At 40.6% G+C, this 22,275-nt stretch overlaps 2 protein-coding genes across 2 annotated transcripts in view; one reads left to right on the top strand and one right to left on the bottom strand.

The window, feature by feature from the left end:
* The window catches only part of rnf32 (ring finger protein 32), a 46,974-nt gene extending 28,223 nt beyond the window's left edge, over window positions 1-18,751 (top strand). The window contains exon 9 of the transcript XR_006106990.1: window positions 18,694-18,751. The gene's annotated coding sequence lies outside the window, so the exon portion shown is untranslated. The remainder of the gene's footprint in view (window positions 1-18,693) is intronic.
* lmbr1 (limb development membrane protein 1) overlaps window positions 1-22,275 on the bottom strand; it is a 41,935-nt gene that overhangs the window by 16,592 nt on the left and 3,068 nt on the right. The window contains exons 2-12 of the mRNA XM_042510218.1: window positions 20,405-20,477; window positions 18,417-18,456; window positions 17,143-17,282; window positions 16,280-16,383; window positions 8,770-8,896; window positions 8,285-8,353; window positions 8,084-8,148; window positions 7,755-7,827; window positions 3,275-3,364; window positions 2,132-2,208; window positions 1,564-1,641 (exon numbers count right to left, since the gene is read on the bottom strand). Of these exons, the coding sequence (XP_042366152.1) occupies window positions 1,564-1,641; window positions 2,132-2,208; window positions 3,275-3,364; window positions 7,755-7,827; window positions 8,084-8,148; window positions 8,285-8,353; window positions 8,770-8,896; window positions 16,280-16,383; window positions 17,143-17,282; window positions 18,417-18,456; window positions 20,405-20,477 (936 nt within the window). The remainder of the gene's footprint in view (window positions 1-1,563; window positions 1,642-2,131; window positions 2,209-3,274; window positions 3,365-7,754; window positions 7,828-8,083; window positions 8,149-8,284; window positions 8,354-8,769; window positions 8,897-16,279; window positions 16,384-17,142; window positions 17,283-18,416; window positions 18,457-20,404; window positions 20,478-22,275) is intronic.

The following is a 22,275-nucleotide window of genomic DNA, read 5'->3' as shown; positions in this document are numbered from 1 at the left end:
CCGCTGTGGACTCGAGACAGGTAGCGAGCTCATTGAATCTGCACACTGCTGTGAAATGACTTTCAATGAGCTTCCAAAACAAAACCAGAGGCACAAGGTTCAAGCCTGATTAACATCTGGTCGAGCCTTTTCTTCCAACACGCATCTGAGCATATCCGGAATTTGATTTATGTCTCCGCCAGGAACATGGCAGGTCTGATAGGCAAGCTATTCTGCAGTTTACATTCTGGGCGTGTGTTGGTGTGTGTGTTTGAGATAGTGTTGTCACGATACTGGAATTTCTGACTTTGATTCAGTACCTAGAGAAATATTGATATTCAATACCACTGTCACAGTATCACAGGGGAAAATGACACTGAGGGCATACGTTATAATTTTTTTAAAGAGATAAATATGACATAACTATAACATGACAACAATAACTTTTCTTTTTTTGGCTAGCAGCAGAGAACAGCTCAATGTCTGTGTAAAAATTAACAGTCATTAAAACCAACATAAATAGTAGTGCATGTGTTCATTCAAAATGCAATAAAAGTGCAAGCAATGACAAATGTGCCACAAAATCCTAAATGCAACCAGATCGATTGAGATAAGTGACTAAGCACTGTGAGCACGACAGTGTCAGGGCTATGAGGACCCTGCAGTGGTGTGTGTGTGTGTGTGTGTGTGTGTGTGTGTGTGTGTGTGTGTGTGTGTGTGTGTGTGTGTGTGTGTAGCCCCTTTTACTCTGCATATTCAAGACAGGATTATTGCGCCGTTATGTCGCTTCACCATTCTGTGCAAAAGGTACTATTGCAGAATGGGGGTACAGAGTTGTCTAGCCGTTAAGCCACCAGCAGAGGTAATAACTGCACCGGATCAGGTCTGTGTAAAAGGGACAGCCGAGGGGACAAGACCATGGACAGGATGGATGTGGCATTTTTTTGCTATTTTATGTGTGCTACCACGATGGGAGATTTACAAAAGCAGCATGTAGCTTTTAGCAGCTAACACAAAAAAAGTACAGAAACCAAAAATCTCTGCATATTGGGAAAATACTGAAGTTCAGGGCTGAGCTCAGACACCATATAACAGGGACGTTTAAAGATTGGTATTGCAGTGTTATTCCATTGTTATGGTTTAGAAAGGGCTGCCAATGTATATTACATATATACATATATATGTGTCACACTAGAGGCCGATGCTGTTGTGTTAAACTCCACGCCTCTTTTGCTTTTGTGGTGTTGGCATGCCGTCTTAAAATACACACTAGAGCGGTATAATGCCACCGTTGCTTGGTTCTGTGTAAAAATGCGGAGATGGCATTAAGAAGGGACTTTGTATTGGCTCTGTAGCATAATGTCTGTGTGAAAAGGGCTTGTTTGTGTCAACGCTTCCGGAGAGAACAGAAGGCAAGAAAGTTCTATCTATAGTATAGATACCAAAGAAAATTAATACTGAAACCGTCTCAGTTACTCAAAAATGATCTGTACTGATGCATTGATATCTTTGATAACGCTACTGTGTGTGTGGTTGTGGTGTCGGTGGGGGTAAAGATGCATTGAGGTTAGACAGTAGGCTTACCGTGGATCCCTTGGGCATGGCAGTCTCATCCACTAGTAGGTAGAGGATATTCAATGCCACCATAAGAACTGAGATTGTCTGCAGACAGAGCGGAAGACAAAGATTTGTTTACACATGGTGTATATTTAAAAACATTCATCAAATCCCCCAAAGTATCCGGCACTATAATATAGTTGAATTGTGAGCGCCTCGCTGATCCGTAATGCATAATAATCATATTGTGATTGTAAACTGCTCCAATATTAGGCTTTTCAAACCTGAACAATGTAGAGGTTGTTTGATGCACGTGCCAGGTCTCTCACATGGTCTTTCTGTCTCATCTAACAGTATAAGGTGGCATAAACAGTATTCCCACACTATAATCTATAGAAAATCACAGTTGTTGCAGGTGGCTATTCAGCATTGTCTCAAACAGCTATTACACAAAAGTAGTTTCCACACCCAGACTCAGAGCTGTTACAAGATGGGCTTTGAGGTACAGAGTGTTAGTCTCAGTGGCCACCAGCCAGGCTGTATAAGCCATGAGCAAACAGTTTGAGCTTAATGATAGGTCAGTCCCAGCACTCACCGTTCCTGCGAGCAGGATCAGCATCACTATGGGATACAACAAGTTCTTCTCCCAACCTGATGCTTTCTTTCTTCTCTCTGAGGGGAAATGAGAGAGAGCCAAAATGTGAGGTAATTAGTCTTAAGAAATAAATGTATAACCAACTCTTTAATTACAAGATTCAGAGATACAAACCACTTTCCACCACTGGTTAATTAATACGTTCATCAAAGACAAATACTGAAACCTCAAGCCCTCTGGCTTTATTTACTGCGTTTGTAAAGCTCGGTTTGGTAAAACATATCGTGAGTGTGTGCAGCAAACACAATCTCGCTTCTCATCGCAACCCCCCCCCCCCCCCCCCCCCGCAGGTAATATACATTGCACAACCCTTCAAAAATGATGCTCTTCCTCTTTAATTAGCCACACTCATTATTGCCTTAATTAGTGGAAACAATAATAAATCCTGGATAAAAAGAAAATGCGACAAAATTAATTCAGTGATTTATATTTTGGTCAGATTGTGTGTGTGCAATGGGCAACTACTGTGCCTCATTTTTCCGAGCCAGATGAAACATTTCAGGTTTATATCTTCCATCTTCCTCTTATTTCAACAGCTCATCAGTCATGTTTGTAGACACTGCTGACAGCCTGCAGACCACATGCACTATATCTTCTATTATGGACATCCACAGTACCCTACAATGTGTATCCGACTGCCCTCGAGTCCTTGCCATATTGACTTTCTTTCTCTATTTCCAACCTTGTTAGTCCTCCTTATTCTCAAAGTGCACCCACCCTGCCTGCCCGAGAAGTTTGCCAAGTGCACTTTATATGCACCATCCTTCTAAATTAATGACATCACTAAAAGGCTTGCTACAATATAAAGTTTGCATCTTGTCCAATATCCTAAGTGCCTTTGTGCTCTCCTCCCCCCACCCTGCTCCCCAAAAGACTCGGGCCTCATTTATAATATCCTAAAATGGATGGAAAATTATCAGGCAGTTCTGGTCCAAGTCCAAATTAAGAAATTAAGGCAGACGGGGAGAAAGCGGCTGCCTGTCAGCAATATGTAAAAAGCTAACTTCTTGGCATATATTTCCATGGCAATTCAAGGTCTTAAGACAAAATATATCAGCCCTGTCAAGTAATACAAATACTTACCCAATTTATTTCTCTGATTTCGAATATTGTCAAGTTCTTTGTTGAGCTGGTGAGTAAAGCTTCCTCGAGTATAAGTCACCGAGGACGATCCTGTGGAAACAGAAACCGTTGAAAATTAAAGAATTTTTCTATATGATCAGATGTTTGCTACTCTTACAGTTAACATTTTATAAATCTGCAGATCATTTTGATCTGCAGATTTGATTAATGATTAATGATTAATTATTAAAGCTTTAGCTGGTAACTTCAATAAAAATAATTTTTCTAATATTTGCTGAAACTGTCACCATATTCACACAGTAGTACATGTGAGAGATAATCTGTTAAAAATTGAGTAAAAACACCCAATCAGAGCAGCAGTCTTTAATGCTGTTGTCAATTATGTCAAACTCAGCAGCACTGATTAATATGAATCAAGATTTGTTCCTGCATTGCCTATCTCAAACCACAGAAACATATTTTTTTATTTCATTTGTACTGTTTAGATGTAAAATGAGAAAGTGACCCAGCTGCCATGTTGGAAACAGTCAAGCTTAAATAAAGCACTGCCTACTGACTGGAGCAAACCCCACAGCCCCCAAACGTCAAAGAAAAGCCATTTTATATAAATTTAAGAAAACACAGAAAAGAAATTGTTACATCTGAGAATTTTTGGCTTTTCGCTCGATCAAAAATCCAAAACAAATGATACGATAGTATCACAATACTTAAGTCACGATACAGTATTGTTTCAATTTTAAAGGTTTGCAATATGCTGAGTATTGCAATAACATATATTGCGATATATTGCAATTTATTACTGTTTTTAAACTGCAAATATTAACCCCAAAGGAAAACTCATATGTCATGCTTTATCTAATAAGATTGAGTTTTCAGGCTGGTTATCTCACTTAAATCATTTTTATTGCAACAATATATATCAAGTAGACAGAAAAAGCATTTTTGATTTTATTCTTCAAGTAGGCTACCAGGAGTTTAATATGTATTTGCAATGTTAATTATTTGCATAATTTAAAAGATCAATTTTATCACTGTATCAGTGCAACACCACTGTCAGGCAAAATGTCAAAATATTGTTCCTGCCACTTTGAAAAACAGTGTTTTTTTTGTCAGTCTGCTAATTATTTTACTTCTAATGTTGTTTTAGCTGATAACAAACTAAAGCACCACTTTTTTTTTTTACGTGAGATGTATATTAATACTGTACCTGCAAGACAGCATTTCTCCTACACCAAATACAACAAATCAGAAAAAAATAGAAGACAAGGTTGTTGTTAACCTCTCACTGTGTTCGTCGTACCTCAGCACATGGCATTTGGCTTATCTTTATTAAGAAATCCCATCAAAACAAGTAATCCTGCTCAGAACATAACAATGTGATCTCAAACAAGTGAAAATAATCTCTTGTGTCAGGAGCTGTCTAGCACATGCCACAACTGGTTGAGTGGGCTAGAGAAGACAGCAAGGGATTCTCCAGGAAAACCGCAAGGCCGGCTCATTTAAGGCTAATTTATCTATTTTACTCTGTTTTCCTTCCAGCTTGACGCTCTTGCATAGAGGCCCTTAGGAGCTAAAGTGGAAGAGTATCCATTTGCATCCCCTGGGGTGATTGGCAGATCAAGACCAATTAGTTCAGTGTTACACCGTTACTAGCGTGCAATAAAAATACCATCTTTCATCTTTGTTACAGGAGTGAAGGACCAATCACTTTGATCAAACCTTTTTCTTCCCTCTGTTATTATGACACGCCCTGTCTGGTTGGGTTTAAGTAGGCAAAAGAGGCGAGATAGACAGGGAGAGAGAGAGTTAACAGTCTTGTCTGTGCCCTCGCAGATACCTGTCCCAGGATCTAAGCAGGGAAAGTTTGAACCCTCCGAGCAAATGCAGTCACAACACAACAGGAAATGTCACAGGCAGTTCAACAGCTTTTTTTTCTCCAGAGACGAAATGAACGCTGCCTCGGGGAAGCCAAATCTGCTCAGCCACAAGTGAACTAATCTATCACCTTAGTGCATAACATATCCAAACATGGCTGTACCCGTCACCCAGGACAGATAAATCATTGATCAAATGAACAGTAGGTTCTTAATAGACATGAAAAACAGCAGATCTAAGTAAAGACAAAGAACAATATTCTCGCTTGTTTAGGGCTGTAGAGGAAACTGGTGAGAATTTCAGCTGCAGTATCTTCGATGACATCACTCTAAACCGGGGTTAAATATATCCTTCTTCTCCTTCTGCTGGCAGCATCAAGTAAAAGACTGAGTTACAGCGAGGCAGAGATGCTGAGTGAGGCTTCTGGCAGCCAGGAAGGCCCAGAGTAATTCAACATATCCTCTCCAACCTTCACCACAGTCGAAAAATTACGTCATCCACACATATGCTAAACACCATGCTGAGACAACAGAGGCACAGGCAAGGTCATTGTGCCGCATAGCATCTGGACAGGCGCTCTGTTGCTCTGCTATCAGCAGATCAGGGTCTTGAGAGGGCAGCGTGGACAAGTGTGTTTGCCACACTGCCTGTGCTGCAGTAAATTTGTGCACTTTGGTTAATAAATGCACTTTTACAATATCTGATAAGCTGATAATCCACTGAAATCAGAAACACAGTAATTGTTTGGGTTGGAGCTCCCTTTACATCTACAACTTGAATTCTTTGAAGCACAACAAAGTTCTTCCAGCATGAAGACTAGGCAGGGCTTCGTAGTAACGGTTACAAGGTTACCATTGGCAACCATTTTGAGAAATCTGCAACCAATTCATGGCCTTTGGTTACCATCAGTGGCAACTTATTTTAACATTTAAAACAGGGAAAGCAAACAACAAAACGTGCACCCAAAAACAAATATTTGTTGCATCAGTTCTGATCAGCTCTTACAGTCAAAACCTGCAACTAAAGACACTAACGTAAACACAGGTCTTCAGGTGATTAAACACCAACAAAACATAAATATGAAAAGTGTAATCATTTTCTGCCGATAGATCCCCTTTAAGCCTACACACTGGACCTTTAAGCTCCAATACATTTTAAAGCAGTAAAGAACAGGTAAAACATTATGTTAGTAAACTATAAAAGTGATTTCTCGTAAATCAAATGTTCAGTCTGCCAATTCACGCCATAACCTGATCTTCAAGATTAAAAATCAGCGTCATCACAAATGAGTGATTACGTGTTGAAAAAGGACAATAAAGGCCAGATGTGTAAATAAACACTGATGTGGCTCAACAGTCCGCATCTACAAACACAAAGTGGGTCAGAGGATAATCTGTTAGAGGAGCTGGATGCAGAGTGGACACAGGTGAAGCAAGAAGACAACATTGCTCGCCTCTCGAGTGTGTCCTGTGAACTGTTCCTGAACTGCCGTCTGCTCAGCGCTCTCTGCAGATCAAAGGGACACCACTCTTAAGCCTTCAGTTTCACCTCTGTGAGCGTCAGCGTTGAGTGTGTGCGTGTACATACAGTGTGTGCGTCAAAATATGCACGTCAACGTCCTCCTGTGCATCCAATTCCAACCTTTTAAACCGGGCATAAGTGAGTTTCAGTTTGGCATCAGTGCGCGCATTAAGATGTTGACCACAGTTATTTTTTATACCGCACAGAGACATGTAAAGATCAAACAGTGCTGGAGATGATAAGAAACAGATTACAATTATTCTACCAGTTAGTTCAAAGAGAGGCCGCGAGGAATGAGTCCTAAGGAACCATACGCATTGGTGGCAGTCTATGGAGCTGGAGCGGTGTGGCATTCGAAAACATGCGTTATCAGGGAGCGATCTCCCTTACCTCCCTGGTTTGAAAGGACGCTCATCCTCTTCATTTACTCGCATCTGTACACTTGGTTGCGCGCTTGAGTTAGTATTAAAGTCGGTTTTGGAACTTGGCCCAAATACTTCCTGCTTTTTGAGACTATTCGACGTCAAACAAGGAATTTGCGAACATGAAAAGGAAATGCAGGCCAAAAAAATAATCTTCCCCATCCTTTAACTCTTTAAACTTTCCCTTTGTGCCCGAATCCAGAGAGCAGCACACAGCTCCTGGTGTCCTTTCAGTCACCGAAAAGTCGCTTTAATGTCCACAGGACCAAGCCAAAAGTTCTTGTAAAAGATTTCATTTCCATCCCATTACCTAGGTTACCATTCTGGGCCTGACATTAAATGAGGCAATCATTTCAGCAGCAGTGACAGTGACACTGGAGTGTCTTAAATGGATCCTTAAAAACTTCCTAAACATAAAATATGGTCCTTGCCATGTGGCGGCTTTGCCCTTTAGCAGAAAGTTATGAGAGTAGGACAGCGAAGGGGAAAGGCCAGTGTCGAGTGTGTGTGGATTTTTTTGCCGGTGTGTGTGAATGTCGGTCTGCGTGTGGCTGAATTTTCAATGCTAATTGATTCCAGTGTGGCGCGCTCCATCACACCCAATAGGGCAGTCAACCCCTCCTCTCCCCTATAATGTGCCAACACGTCTCCCTCAGACATACCGTTTAATCTCCTCTGAAGGGCTTCCTCCTGCAAATGGATGCAGTAAATCTGCTCATCCAGGTCCTCCAGGATCTGAAGGGAGGGAGCAGAGGAGGAAGAGATGAAATGGGTTATAATTAGGCCCAAAGTGGGACTGGAGAGATGGCAGATGGGAGGATGAGTTGGTGATGTATTTGTAGTCCTCTGTCGCACATGTAAATGGCCGACTGAGACATCTTTCAGAGCGGATCAGCAAAGTGGCTTCAAGTCTGAGCGTTCAAGTTCAACTCTGTAGTCCTTCACAGAAAACTTCTAGCTTCACATTTAAACACAAGTGTTGATCACTTACTGTCGGCTTCACTAGTAACTGGCCCATGATGGTGAACATCCTGGATAATCCCACAGGAGTGCACACTACACATGAGACACAAAACAGTGTGATTGTTTAAGGAGAAATAGTTTCACATTGTTAAATGACAGTAGTTGCACACAGCATCAACAATATTTAGGTTTTTTTTGTGTGTGTATAAGAAGAAATTAAATGTCTTACTGAGTAAAAGCAGTCCTCCCATCAGTGATATGCAGGAGTAGAGGTATGGCAGGTAAAATTCCCAAAGATCTACAGAGAAAAAGTACAGTAATTTATTAAAATGTAAAAGGAAATAGTTCCAGCACATTAATCACAGTAAAACCACACATTTACATTTGTATTTTTGAAGGTAAAATATAATACCTTACTTTCAGGGAAGATTAAGAAGGCTACAATGTGATTAAAAAAGGATTACCAATGCATTACAATGCATCAACATTTTTTATTTCTATATACATTATTCACTTCCACTGTGTGACTTCTTGCTACTTTTATAACATATTTGAATTCTCATCAGATTCTATCCATCTGCAGATACTCATGCTAAGCCATCCTAAATATATATCTCTAAATCTTACACGCCAGACCTTTAATAGGTTAATTCTTTTTAAATACACCATGAGATTTACATGCACAAATGACACCTAATCCTTTAAAAAACATACCGTAGAGCGACTCCATACTGGCTGCATCATTGTCAATGAGCGCTGATGCGACCCACACGATGCCCAGGATGAGCAGAGCCAGCAGGAAGAGCATCACAAAGGTCTCTAGAATTCGCGCCTTAATGCCCTGACAGAAAAAGTGCAGAGAGAAAAAAAAAGAAATCTAATTAGACATGGCTAATACAGCTGGAATCAGTAACACAGGGATTTTAAATCATCACGTTGTTTATTGCACTGAGCTAGAAGGTGGTACATGTCATATCAATTTTTTCAGAACAAGATTCATTTTACGAGACCTCTTCATCCTCCCTCGCTCATATTAAACGCCATCATTTCCACTCACAGCACACAAACATGGCATAAACGCTCCCACAGATTCCTGTGTAAAACAGCTCTTTTATACACACATATTGTGGTCTATAAAGTGGCTCTAACAGGGGCTGGTGGTGGCAGAGGTGAAATTAAAAAGAGTAAGGGGGCAGGGGGTGCAGTAAGGAGCATGAAGCCTGGCTGGGTCAGCTACTGTCTGCGATCAAGAGCAGGCCTCCCATCTGGGGCCGATTAGGAGCTCCCTTAGCACCACGGTCGTGTCCCGGGCCGCGCAGACGAGAGGGTTTTGGGGTAATTTGGGTTTTCCGGGTCACAAACTGCTGAGTGGTTAATAAAGTCCTCCTCTACCTGTTCACACAGTTTCCATTTCCCCCCCTGCTGGAGAGCCGAGCTGTCTAGCACTGTAAGACAGATAGGCGTTCTCATACACATGTCAGGTAGGCTACCAGACACGGGATAACAAGGGCGCACTGCTTTTGGAGCGCGGCTTAAATTGGGGACATATGAGCAATTTGTTGCCAGCTAACATAATGGCTGTGTGGTTGCTGTTCAGCATTTGCCAACAAGTCCAGATAGGGGGTCTCTCTTTGAAAGTTTCCCCTGTTAAATCAAGTCACTTTACAGAATGGAAATGGTTTCAATTCAGTAGATTAAATCAGACAAGCGTAGTTTTTTTAAATTCTCCCAGTGCAGTTCATGATTGTCACCTGTCATTCAGCATTTGCATTACAATTTAAGTCACTGTTCAACAGCCGGCTTCTCTCCTATGTAACCAATAAATATAGTCCCTTCTAACTCACTCTTAAAATGACAGTACACTCAAAATCAGAAATACATATATTTTTCCTCTTACCTGTAATGCTAGTTTTCAATCTAGATAGTCTTAGTACGAGTTGCCGAGCGTTGGAGATATCGGCAGTAGAGATGTCTGCCTTCTCTAGAACATAATGAAACTAGATAGCACTTGGCTTGTGGTGCTCCAAGCAACAAAAAACTACATTTGAAAAACTCAACGGCAGTTTCTCTTTCCAGAAATCATGACCCGGTTACTCAAGATAATCTTCAGACCTTGTTGTACGCAGTTTCATGTAGAAGCTATTTTCTCTCTACCAAACTACAACAGCCAACTGTATCATATTCAGAAGAAGTGTGCATTTACTGCTAGCTCACCTAGATAACGTCACAGTTCAGCCGAGACGGACGCCATTAAACTTTACATCTCGTGCAGCCTCTCATCCATGAGTAGATGCATGCTTCCTTCTGTGCAGTGATACTGTTGGTGGGTGTAGTTTGGCGGGAAGAAAACAGTTCCTATATTAAACTGCTCACAACAAGGTCCATAGATTATCTTGAGTAACTGAGTCATGATTTCTGGAAAGAGACATCGCTGTTGAGTTTTTCAAATGTATATTTTTGGCACTGTGAGCACCACAAGCTGAGTGCCATCAAGTTCTATTACATTGGAGAGAAGGCAGACATCTCTACAGCTGATCTCCAACACTCGGCGACTCACATCAAAAATGTCTAGACTAATAAATAGCACTAAAAGGTAAAAGGTAAAATATGTATTTTTGATTTTGAGGTGACCTGTACTTTTAGGTTCTCACCTCTTTCACAAGCACCTTTCTCACAAATAGCAAATGAGAGTTCAGACACGTGGTAAATTAGATGTCTACACATTACCACTGACCCTCTCGGTCCATACGTTGGATGGTAATATCGGGATTTAAGCTTTTTCTCAGACTGTTTGCATTGTCAGTGCTGAAAATCCCCCGTAACATCCGTTAGCTATTACTGAGCAATCACTTGCCTGTCGCCTCCTCTAACGTGAGATTGTGGAAAAGCCTCAGTGAGTGAGTGCAGAATTTTCTAGCACAACAGGGAGGAAAGTGGGCAGGGTCTTGAGTGCCACAGTGTGGCCGAGGTGGACACTGCAGCCACTCGACAGGTAACGTTAGAGGGGGTAAATGGGCCTAAGGGAATCTTTAGTAAGCATTAAATAAATGTAACAATATGTTAGTAATAAATATATAGCATTAAAAGATGCATCACTGTGATAACATATCTTAACAGAATAATAAATGCATATTTTCAGTAATGCCGTGCACATAAAATTAACATCTTAATGCAGATCAATACACTAAAAATGTAGCCACAAATCTGACATAGACATTAAATTCTGCTGACTGCCTCATGCTCTTTTGCACATAGTCACTTGTTCACTAGATGGATGCTGCAATCAGGCAACTGGGCAGTTAGAAAAACACTCAACACCACCGAATTTAAAAAAAAAAAGAAAGAGGGGGAGAGCAAGAGAAGGAGAGCAATAGAGAGAGAAATAAAGGGAGAGAACAACAGGGGGAGACTGGTGGAGGAGAGGAGTCAACGTCTGAGCGCATCTCATTCCCCGGAGGTAGGAGAGGTGAGAGAGGAATGCTTTCAGGGACTTCAGCCACGTCCCACACGCGCTCTCTTAAGGATGCATCAGGACAGGCAGAAGCTGTAGGCGGGACGTGCACCCGCTCAAGCGCACCAGTCCACCTTAACAAGCTGGCCATGCCATGCTGAAGGTGTATTCCCATTAGATAGGTCTCTCAATCATTTATAAGACTCAAATCATTACCCATTCAGATCATTTAGGGCAAAGGCAATGCTTGTCACCTCCCTTACTATCATCCTGCCTCGCTGGAAGAACAATCCACTGTGGCAGACGTGATCTGACTGTGCAGGAGAAAGAGGATGCTGAGCTGTGAACCCAGATTGGTTTCATTGATCCATCCTATAGCATGACATTGTCTATCCTTACCTATTCAAGCAAGGAGGAAATTAAGATGTTCCTCATCACATAGATAAGAAAGTGTGCTTTGAAAATCTGCAGTATAAAAATAGGAAAATGCAACTAAGCTATCATCGCTGATCAAAGATAAAACTGTCAACTGGTGAGGGAAGAGAGGAAAAAGACCTGTGCCTTGGCATTCAGAGCGCCCGCTGAAAGTTTCTATTCTTGCCATTCTAAATGTGTAACTACCTCTAAATATAGCAGCTCTGAAATATTCAGCATCCCCTGATCCTCACACCGACATCGAGTGAGGGGCTGGTTAACTGCAGCTATGCTTGAAACAAGACTGGAGAGACTTCCAAGAAATGCGTGTAGTGGCCAGAGAGAAAAGGAACCGCTTCATATGCAAACAAACATGCATGATTTCACATACGCACAGAGACACACACAGACACACACACACACACACACACACACACACACACACACAACCAGCCAAGTAAATCAACCTCCAAATCCACCCAATTACACAAAGCTGCAGAGGGCCTGGAAACAGTTCACAAGCTTTTTTCGCCTAGCTTGTGCTGCAGGAAAACTAAAGCACAATCTGCCACCGTCTTTGATGTAGTGCTTCGACCGACGAATCCAGTTCACCTCTGGAAGTTGACTGTGCAGCGGTGGACAAGTGTGAGAGAGAGATGATACTTTGGAAGGACTGTGTTGGGTGTTGGGGGGGATGAGAGAAAGAAATCAGACAAAAGGAAGAGTTAGGTGGTGCAGGAGCTTCCTAGTTGCCGCCATCAATCCTTAGCAGGTCAGCAGGCGGTGGCAGAGATCATCCTGCAGACCATCTTTCTGCTCACTGTCAGGGGCGTGTGGAACAAGGGCCAAGCGTGGAATACAAGTGAAAGAGGGGGCAGGGTCCTTTTTTTTTTTCACTCCCCAGAAAAAGGACTGCCCTCTTTGCTAAAGACATGCCAGATGCCCAGGGACCTTATTAGTGTATCCTTCAGCCAGTCGGCCGCAGCGCAGTGACCGTGTCAGAGACAGAAAGCAGAGGAAGGGACACTCCCCTGTAAAGCTGCACAATCAACTTCTAAAGCCTCTTAATAAGACTTCTTAATAAAAGCAGCAATGACACAGGAGCATGGAAAATGATCGGCATCACATCGTATCGTTCAAACCGGGGGGAGGGGGGGTGCAAAACAGAAAAAAACATGTCAAAGTTAACATGGTTTTGGGATGTGGATTGTGTTGCTCTGCTGGATGGCTGATTCACAAGATGAGTCAGAAAACAGAAGTGTTTAAATGAAGGAAGCAGCCTCAGTACTTTCTGATGTTTGCCCGGTTTTATTTGACATCCTACAGTGACGGCAGCTTGTTCTGATTACAGAAAGGTGTCAGACTGATACGTCTTCAAAGAATAAATGACTGTATCCTGGCTTTTTCTACCAGCATAAAGTTAGGACCTAGTGACCAGTTGACATAATACTCTGCCCTACTTAAACTTAAGGCAACAAGTATGATATCTTCAAATTCAGGAAAAACAGCTAAAAGTCTGGACCAGAATCCATTAAGCTTCAGAATTTATCACTTAGGTTCGAAAAACTGAGTCACGAGAGGAAGAGAGGGAGAATAAAAAAAAATCCTGAGCAACTCGCTTGTTCTTTTTTAAATTCCCAGCTCGAACTAATATGTTGCCATGGTAACGAACATTGTAACAGGCAGCTTTAGGGAGACATTGTGACCTTAAAGGAAGGTATGTAAACACCACTTTATATTCTCCGGCTGGCCCTGCCCGAAAGAAGGCCTGGGAAAAATGTCTGCATGTGCAGGAGATTTGAAATAAATATCCAGGCCCCATTGTGGAGATCCAACAAAGAGGAGTATCTTAGTAACACCACGCGGGGTTTGCTCGGCGAGACGTTTTCTCTCCTCCACCCCCCCTCCACCTCCCTCCCCTCCTTTCCCTCCACAATAAACACACTTCTCATCATTGGCGGGTTAGGGCTTAGGATGAGATTGATGAGGAGTTTCTTTAACTACCAGATGAAACCTGTTGGCCCTTTGCTGGGTCAGTCGGGGGGTCAGACTCGTTCCAACTCGTTTTAGGATCAAACACATTTCAATACTGTGGGTAAGACCAAAAGACTATTCATTGCAAAGCCACAATTTAGACGTTTCTTGGTGCTAGAAAAAACAACTTTTCATCACACTTTATTTACAATGTTAGTAACTCAGAATGTGGCATTGAATATGCACATATACATATATATATATTTTAGCCTCAGATAAGAAACATAAGAAAATAAGATTAGACTACAGTAGAAATAAGCATGAAGTTGTCAGTTGTAACTTTTTATTTCACCTTGATCTAAATGTTTTTGAGTAAATATAGCTTCCAGATATCATACTCGTCATGCAGAATTATTAAGCCAACTTAAGTCCCCTTGATATAAATAGAAGTCTGAACAAAGGCGGGTGCTGATGTCCTCAGTCTGTCAGAACATGCTGATCATCTCAATAAGGACGGCAGGGATGGCTCTCATCATTACAATGCCATCTACTGGTGGTGTGGAGACGACTAAAAGTGACACAAATGCTTTATAAAGCCTTAAAATAGGACATTTTTATCTTTCCCAATGCACTCAAAACAGCCAGATACTTCACAGTACTTCATTTATAATACTACTTTACATCCAAAATGCAAATGCACAAATGCACCATACTGCAGAATTTTCTTAAACATCATCAGAACCAAAAAACTTGAACTACACAACGACCTTTCGTGGCCTCAGTGATGCAGTTTTTCTGCAAAGATTTGAGAGCGCAGCAGTAAAGTCCGAGACATTTTACAGCAGCAAATAAAGCCAGATCATAACATCTGACATCAAGACCCTAAGTCGCTCCGATTCATCCACAATTTGGACAATTTGTTAAACTATTAATCACTCAGGTGACAGAGTCCCTAAAGAGCTGAACAGTTAAAATAAAAAGAAAAAACATCCACATTTCCATCTTTATTCTGGTGGCGTCTTTTAGTACATCGTCAAAAGTAAACACAGCCACATGAAAAGGCTGACTTACAGCGTTAGCGGTGAAATTCATCATGCACTTCATTTCCGCAGTCAAAAGGGACCTCGCAGTGCCATAACATTAGCCCAGGAGGTTAAAATGCCACATAAAACCTTATGACATTGTGCTCTAATGCTGTTATTGGGAAAAGGGATAATATCACATTATAAAAACTCGGATCTGTGTTTTACATTCCTCTTGCTGTCGGCCACATGATTGACTCTGCAGGCAGCTTCGTTTTTTTTTAAAGGTGTAACAGGAGTGTCACCTCCACCCCTTCCGTAACACACACACAATATATACCTGAAAGTGCAGCTCAACATTGAACAGTGCTTCCTCTAAGCAAATTTATGGAAGATCAGTAGCAAGAAACAGTCTTGCTGAAATGAAAAAGAACAAAAAGGAGAAAGAGGCCCTCGTCCTGCTTCCTACACATCAGGGCCTGCCCTCTGCTCGACAAATCCAATCGAAACAAATTAGTGTGCCGAGGAAGAAAAGAACTGGCAATACACTACAGTACAGACTAATTTTTATGTGCCTTTGCCAGGAGGGACATAAACCAGAGAGGTTTCAAACTGTGACACAGGATAGAGGTGTATTAAAAGTAAATCTTTCCCCCTCCATTTTGCGAGGCTCTATTGTGCTGTCATGTTGCTGCGACTTTATGGATGTTTGGAACACGAGCCCCCAGCCTCTTTTTTTGGGGGTAATCAATTAAACGAGGAAGTTCACTGAGCCTTACAACTCGATTATTAGCCTGTCCTTTTGAAGTTTTATTTTAGGGGGCTGGGGAGGGGGTGACAAGGAATCAGGCTTTAAATCAGTGGGGCCGATGTAGCAGTGTTGAAGCGTTTGCAGCCTATGGCCTTATTGGAAGGGTTTGTCAGGATGTGGCGCTGGGCGAAGTCCAGATTCAGACTTTCATGGTTAATGAACTTTCTGCGGTGGCAGTTACAGTCAGTGGCGTGAGTCAGGGAGAGGGCAAGGACAAGGCACCTGCTGCTGCTTTGGCTGTTAGGAGAGAGAGCGCCTCTTGTATGCATATCAAAGCAAATCCATCAAAACAATGAAGACAGAAAACAAACAGGGCTCCACATTTTCTAATTTAAAGCTCAGATTTTTTTCCAGCTTTAGTTTCATGATTAATACACAACTGGATGAAAAATAATTCTTACTTTTGATCATTATTTTCAAGATTTTTAAGTTTAACAGTCAATGTGTAAAAGTCATTTTGTGTTTTTAATGCTTTTTTTTATAACAGTTGGCAACTTGCATAATACACAAACAAATTAAACAAAAATGAAATAAACATTTAAGGTGATGTACCTTTTTCGATCCCGCAAATCCCTCAGACTCCAAAAAGAAATAGGCAAAGGGCATCAGGACAAAGAGGCAAAGGTTGGAGAACAGTGACACCAGGTTCCACAGGCCTGCAGAAATCAGACATAAAAAAGTGTACACATACACGTGTATGCAAAATCTATATGCTCTAAATCAATAGTCAGTCCTATTTTTGATGTTTACATTTTTCAGACAGATTTCCCAAAAATGTTGGGAGCTTTCCCTTGAATATTATTATGAAGTAATTGTGAGGCAAAGTGCAAACACAGGTTTTGTCTGGCAAGTGTCTTTGTGTCATTTCTAAGTCCTGGACTCTAATGCCCCCTGGTGGCTGTTGAAGCACCCGTCAGCCTCATCGAAAAAAAGTTAGTGGTTAACAAAGACTGTGAAGCATCTGCATGACTGACCGTGACATAGAAATGTAAATTGATCTGATATGTGGTAAAACAGCAGAAACAAGAGGGAAACAGGAAGAAACAGATAAATACATTCAAAATTCATGTGGGTACGAGCAGTTTGCATAAAATGTTAATCCAACACATCTGTTGATTCTGACATTAATGTAGGCATGTGTTTGTGATTGTTATTTTAAGGAACGGGCAAATTAACAGTTCAATAACTGTCATGCAATTCTAAAAGCACACTGCAATTGTCACTCTCAGATAAACATGAAATGAAATGAAAATAAAGTTAATTATAATTCAAATAAGTGTTATGTCAGTGTTATTCCAAACATATTAGAGAGATATTAGCTTTCTTCGAAGAGCAGATTTTTTCAAGGAACACAGAAAGAAGAGAAAATGGGTTAATTCAATAAAAAATACACATGAACTGTGAGATCTACTGACCGTGAATGAGGGAGCCATTGAGCCACTGAATGTAATAGTTTTTGGGGAACGAGAGGAGGATCTCGTTACTAATGATTGAGAAAGGCAGTAGGAAGACGGCACCACCCGACACTGCCAGAGTGAAGGTGCACAAGTATAATCTGCAAATGGAATCACACACACACACACACACACACACACACAGACACACACAACACGTTAGAGCTAGCTAAGATAAAAACTAACATGCAGAATCACAAAATGGCTATCTTTTTTTTTTTTCTTTTAAATTCAGATTAGATGTTATGGGAAATGACTTGCTTACTGCACGATTTGTTTTGGTTGTTATATTATAAAAGAGTCACTTGGTTTAGAGAACAACAAGAACATACAAGCAAAAGCAAGAGAGGAATGAACTTATTTAGCAACAGCAGCCGCTTTAACAGCGGTGGATCAAACTGAGGAGCAGAAAGATGATTGAATGTATAGACTGAAAATGAAACTGCCAGTGGGCTCAATATCTGGATATCCAATATCTGGATATTTTGTCCTAGGACAAAAGACACACACTGACTGTGTTCCTGCAGCCTGCATTTTGTAGAGATGCAGAGTCTGTAGGTCTCCAGATTGAACCCAGGGGAGTGACCATCTGCTCAGCTGTCCTCAGCAGGGCAGCACAAAGTCCCCACTTCCCCACATCACTAAAGGAACTCATTAACTGAAATGCTTTCCATTATTTTGCCGGACTCTTAGGTACCATTTTGTTTTGATGGACCCAAACACAGAGGACGCATGTGGCTACAACAGGCACCCTTCAGTGTGATGTGTCCTGCAACTCGAAACGCACTGACATGTGATACTTGCCACCACGGTTCAGGCTAATGACACAATCTGAAAGACATTCAGAGTGTTATTGGTAGTGTGTGAATTCATTGTTTTTCAATGTATGTGGTTATTAGTAATACGGCTGCAATTAATGATTAATATTTATCATTGATTAATGTGCTGATTGTTTTGTCGAATGAATCAATTAATGTTTTAGTCTATGAAATGAGAGAAAATGGTTAAAATTGCCAGTCACATATTCCAAAAGCCCAAAGGGGACAGTCCAAAAACACTTAAAATCTCCATAATATTCACCTCACTGTGATATAAAATGCGGAAAAGCAGAATCTCATCCCAATTTAGAAATGGGAACCAGGGAATTTTTGAATGACTTCAATCAACAGTGATTGGCACAGTTCCTAAATAAATTATTCAGAGAAGAAGAATAAAATGAAATTAGTTTTACTCACGATATTCTATTGACGACAGCATCTTCATCCTCATGGTCATCTACAAAGAAAACCAAACCACTTCAGTCACAAAGAGGTTTTGCACATTTCATACTTCATAAAGTGCATAGAAGAACACAACATTGGCTACTTTTTTATTTATGTGTATCCATTGGAGCAGATTTACCAACCTGCATTATTCTAGTGTTGGTGCAAATTATTAATATTTTAGACGTCTTTCTTCATAAGGGAACCTTAACGCTGACTGTTTCTCTCTATGCCTCTGTAATCGTTTCAGAAACAAGGTTTTGGTGCCTTCACCGCAGGCTGTTGACTGACATGGGAGGATCTCCGGCCTGATCTAGTTTCCCCGGGCCCTCCAGGTAGGGCTGGGCGACAAAGCAAAACTCAAATATCACAATATTTTTTTAAACAAATACCTTGATATCGATACTATTATGATATTGTAGGTCTGACTATTGGTGCTTCTACAAAGTATTTACACAATAAGATTTTTTTTTATAAATAATCATCAGTAATGTGGATATAATGATTATATGACTAAGCTAAAATAGTCTATTAAGCCTTCAAAACACAACACTTATTATATTATGATATCCAACGTCTAAGATGATGTCTGGTCTCATATCACTATATCGATTTAATATCGATAGATTGTCTAGCCCTACCTTTCATTACTGATCTACAAACTCTTTTGTTGGTCTTGTGTTAACCTGCGTTTTAAAAATTATGTTTGTTCTGAGTAAACCTGCTGTGTGGACTCCTGCTTGTCACATTCCCTGAGTCAGTTTGTGACAAATTCAGGGCTCGTCCGGAATCTAAAGCCGTCCAGTGAGGTTAAATCCAGCCTCAGTTCAACACATGAGGCTGGTTTGTTTGTAGGAGATCGGTTTGGTTTGTGAGCCTTGTGAGTTATGAATGACTTTACGTGATTTTATGCAGTGCAAAAAAGTGCCTTTTGTGTTAAGCAATGAGATATAATGGTATTATTGCTAGTTTGTTCCTATTCCTTGATAACTAATACTACTAACTAAACTTCCGCAGCTATGTCAGTCCACCTCATTCATTTTTTAAAACAAACAAAATACACGACAGTAACAAATAATCAGGATGTGAGAAATGTACAGCATGTTCTCATGATCTTTAGAATATATTAAGACATTAGATAGTATGCTCAAATAAACAGTGCTAAGTAGTGCATGTAATATTGCTGTATATTTCACAGGTCTTTTGTACTGTAAGTGAAAAGATTGGGCTAGGGTGTGAAGAAGAAAGCAGCCTAGATTTCTACTGTACAAAACTCCAGAAGGGATTTCTGGTGCAAAGTGGTCTACTTTCAGAATGAGACAAGGGAAGCCTAGGTGACCTGGACATACTAAATTTGTCCTGTGAAAATGGGATACAGTTCATAATGTCTGCCTGGGCCTTCTTGTTTTCATGGCTGTTTTCTCCTTTATAACTGGGTCAGATCTTTATTTTTAGTCAGTTCTGCCTGCCGTAGCTGAAACGCTGTGTCAGAGATGTTACAGATGAACAAAACATCCTCCTGTGAACATCCTTTGAGTCTTCATTGTTTGAATATCTTTCAGTATTACTGACACAACCTGTCCTGTCACATTTGTTATAATGTCACAATTTGTATTCATTTTGCCACAGCCCTTAGAGATATTTAGGGCGGATACAGTTCACACAGACGCGGAGCTGACTGTGGCAGATTACTCTACAGGCATGGGTGTGGTGTCTCACGCACACACCTAAAGCCCTCTTGGCCATGACTTCCTTTCAGTCATAAGACAATGAATGGCTCTGTGTGTGAGCAAACACAGCTTTAACAGACTGACAGACTTAACTTCTGTGGTCTTTGCTGAGAAAACGGGTCCTCCATGGACACATTTCTGCTGTTTAAGTGTTACAGATGCTTTAAGACGATAAAATCGTGTTGATTTCTGTTCCCAGGGAGTGAGTCCATGTTTTACAGAAACACTTACCACTCTTCCTCTTGTATCTGGTTATTATGCAGTAGGACACAATGTAGAGGACTGCAAACAGGAGGAAGCAAATCTGAAACGACAACATAAGAATCGTAGTCAGTGACTGACTGTAGATGAAGCAGCTCTCACAGTTAATAGCAAGCTGTTAATAACAGTAAACACAGCAGAATTAAATGTTAGGTTTTCCACTTCCTGTTACTATATGTCCCATGAGGGTATGTATATGCAGCTGGCAAAGCAATATGATACGCATCACAATACAAATGTTATTTTACAGTTTAATATATTGTCATACTGTAAGCAAGGCGATATATAACAATTTTTTAAATCTTATTTTAGGAGATAGCTGTGCACTTATGACACTGCCTAGCCATAGGCCTGTTCAGTGTTATTTAAGTAAATTTTGTTGCAATAAGAAGGTTTTATGTTTGATAAAAAGAGCCCAGAGCAAAATTTGGAGTAAAAATTATTTTGATAAATTACATGACTATTTTAGTACAAACATTTAACCACTATTGTGGCAGATAGCCTGCTGAGGTTCACTCACCAAACGAAAAAAAATCTTCCAGGCTGGCTTGGTTAATTTAGGGCCCTGGGCTCATGTTTTTTTATGTTTACACTAGCAATATGATGTTACTCTGGAGACACAACACAACATGAAACATTGCCACAAATACTTGCAAATAAATTATTTATTAAAGATCAATAGTGTTTTTAAGAATCGCCATAATATCAAAAAATGTAACATTGAAATACTCAGGTGTCCACACTGAGTTATAAAATACTCCTCTGTGCAAACCTGTGATGATTTGACGTAATAACCTGATCAGAAACACAGATGTAGACCTGGATCATGTGAGAAAATCGACACCTCAGTATTTACCCATGACCAACATGGTGATAAAAAAGGTAATCCGTTACATTTCTGCGTTAAAGTTGTATGTAATGCATTTTCTGCTACATTACAAACATCCTAACAAGGTGCTTTTAGCTAGAAATGCCCATCACAAGTTTCCAGGGCCCACAGAAAAAAAAAGAAAATTTTATCAGTTATGAAGGAGAAATCTGTGATATTTTCCCCCACTGTTACTCAAAACATTTCCCTGATCGATTGCCTGATGAGCAAAATAGTTATAATAATCAACTAATCCTTTCAGCTCTAACAGCTTTAACTGTAATAGTGGATTATTTGTGGAGTGTTTGAATGTCAACGCCAGGCAGCGCACAGTTTAGAACAGAGTGCATACACTTGCTCACCCAAATCTGTCAATTTCCTCTCATGTTCTAATAATACTTGATCACTATGTAAATGTGCATATTTGCTATCCAAAAATAACTGAGCATTTGGTTTAAGCCACTTGAAGTCTGAAAATAAGGAAAAACAAATACCTGTCCCATTGTTACACAATAATTCACTACTAAGCAGTATATAGCTCAACATGACCCATTTATTTGATTAAAAAACAAAAGCGAGCACTACATCATCATTTTCCAATATCTGACAATACTAATTAGGCCGATGCTACATGCAGAACAATCCAGAAATCAGCAGTGCATGGGATTTATTAGGTAACCACGGCCTCAAAACAAGCTGGATGGTCTTACAGGAGGATCTCATTCCACATTCCCCCCTTCTCCAGTGACAGTGACCGGGACACAACTAATGTTAGAAGCTCCCACTTCAGCACTTTGCACCCTGTCAACACTGAGCGACTCGTCACAGCCGAGCTGGGATTATGAGATGACTCAGCCCACCACCGGACAGACCGTGCACATTTCAGACAGACAAACTGACATAAAGAGAAATGACAAACATCCTCAGTCAATCTGGGATGCATATGGTGTTATATATGACAGCTAGAGCAAAA

The sequence above is a fragment of the Plectropomus leopardus genome, chromosome 21, assembly GCF_008729295.1.
Source record: "Plectropomus leopardus isolate mb chromosome 21, YSFRI_Pleo_2.0, whole genome shotgun sequence".
Taxonomy (NCBI): domain Eukaryota; kingdom Metazoa; phylum Chordata; class Actinopteri; order Perciformes; family Serranidae; genus Plectropomus; species Plectropomus leopardus.
Note: the sequence above shows the minus strand (reverse complement) of the source record. Positions and strands in the feature narration are given on the sequence as shown.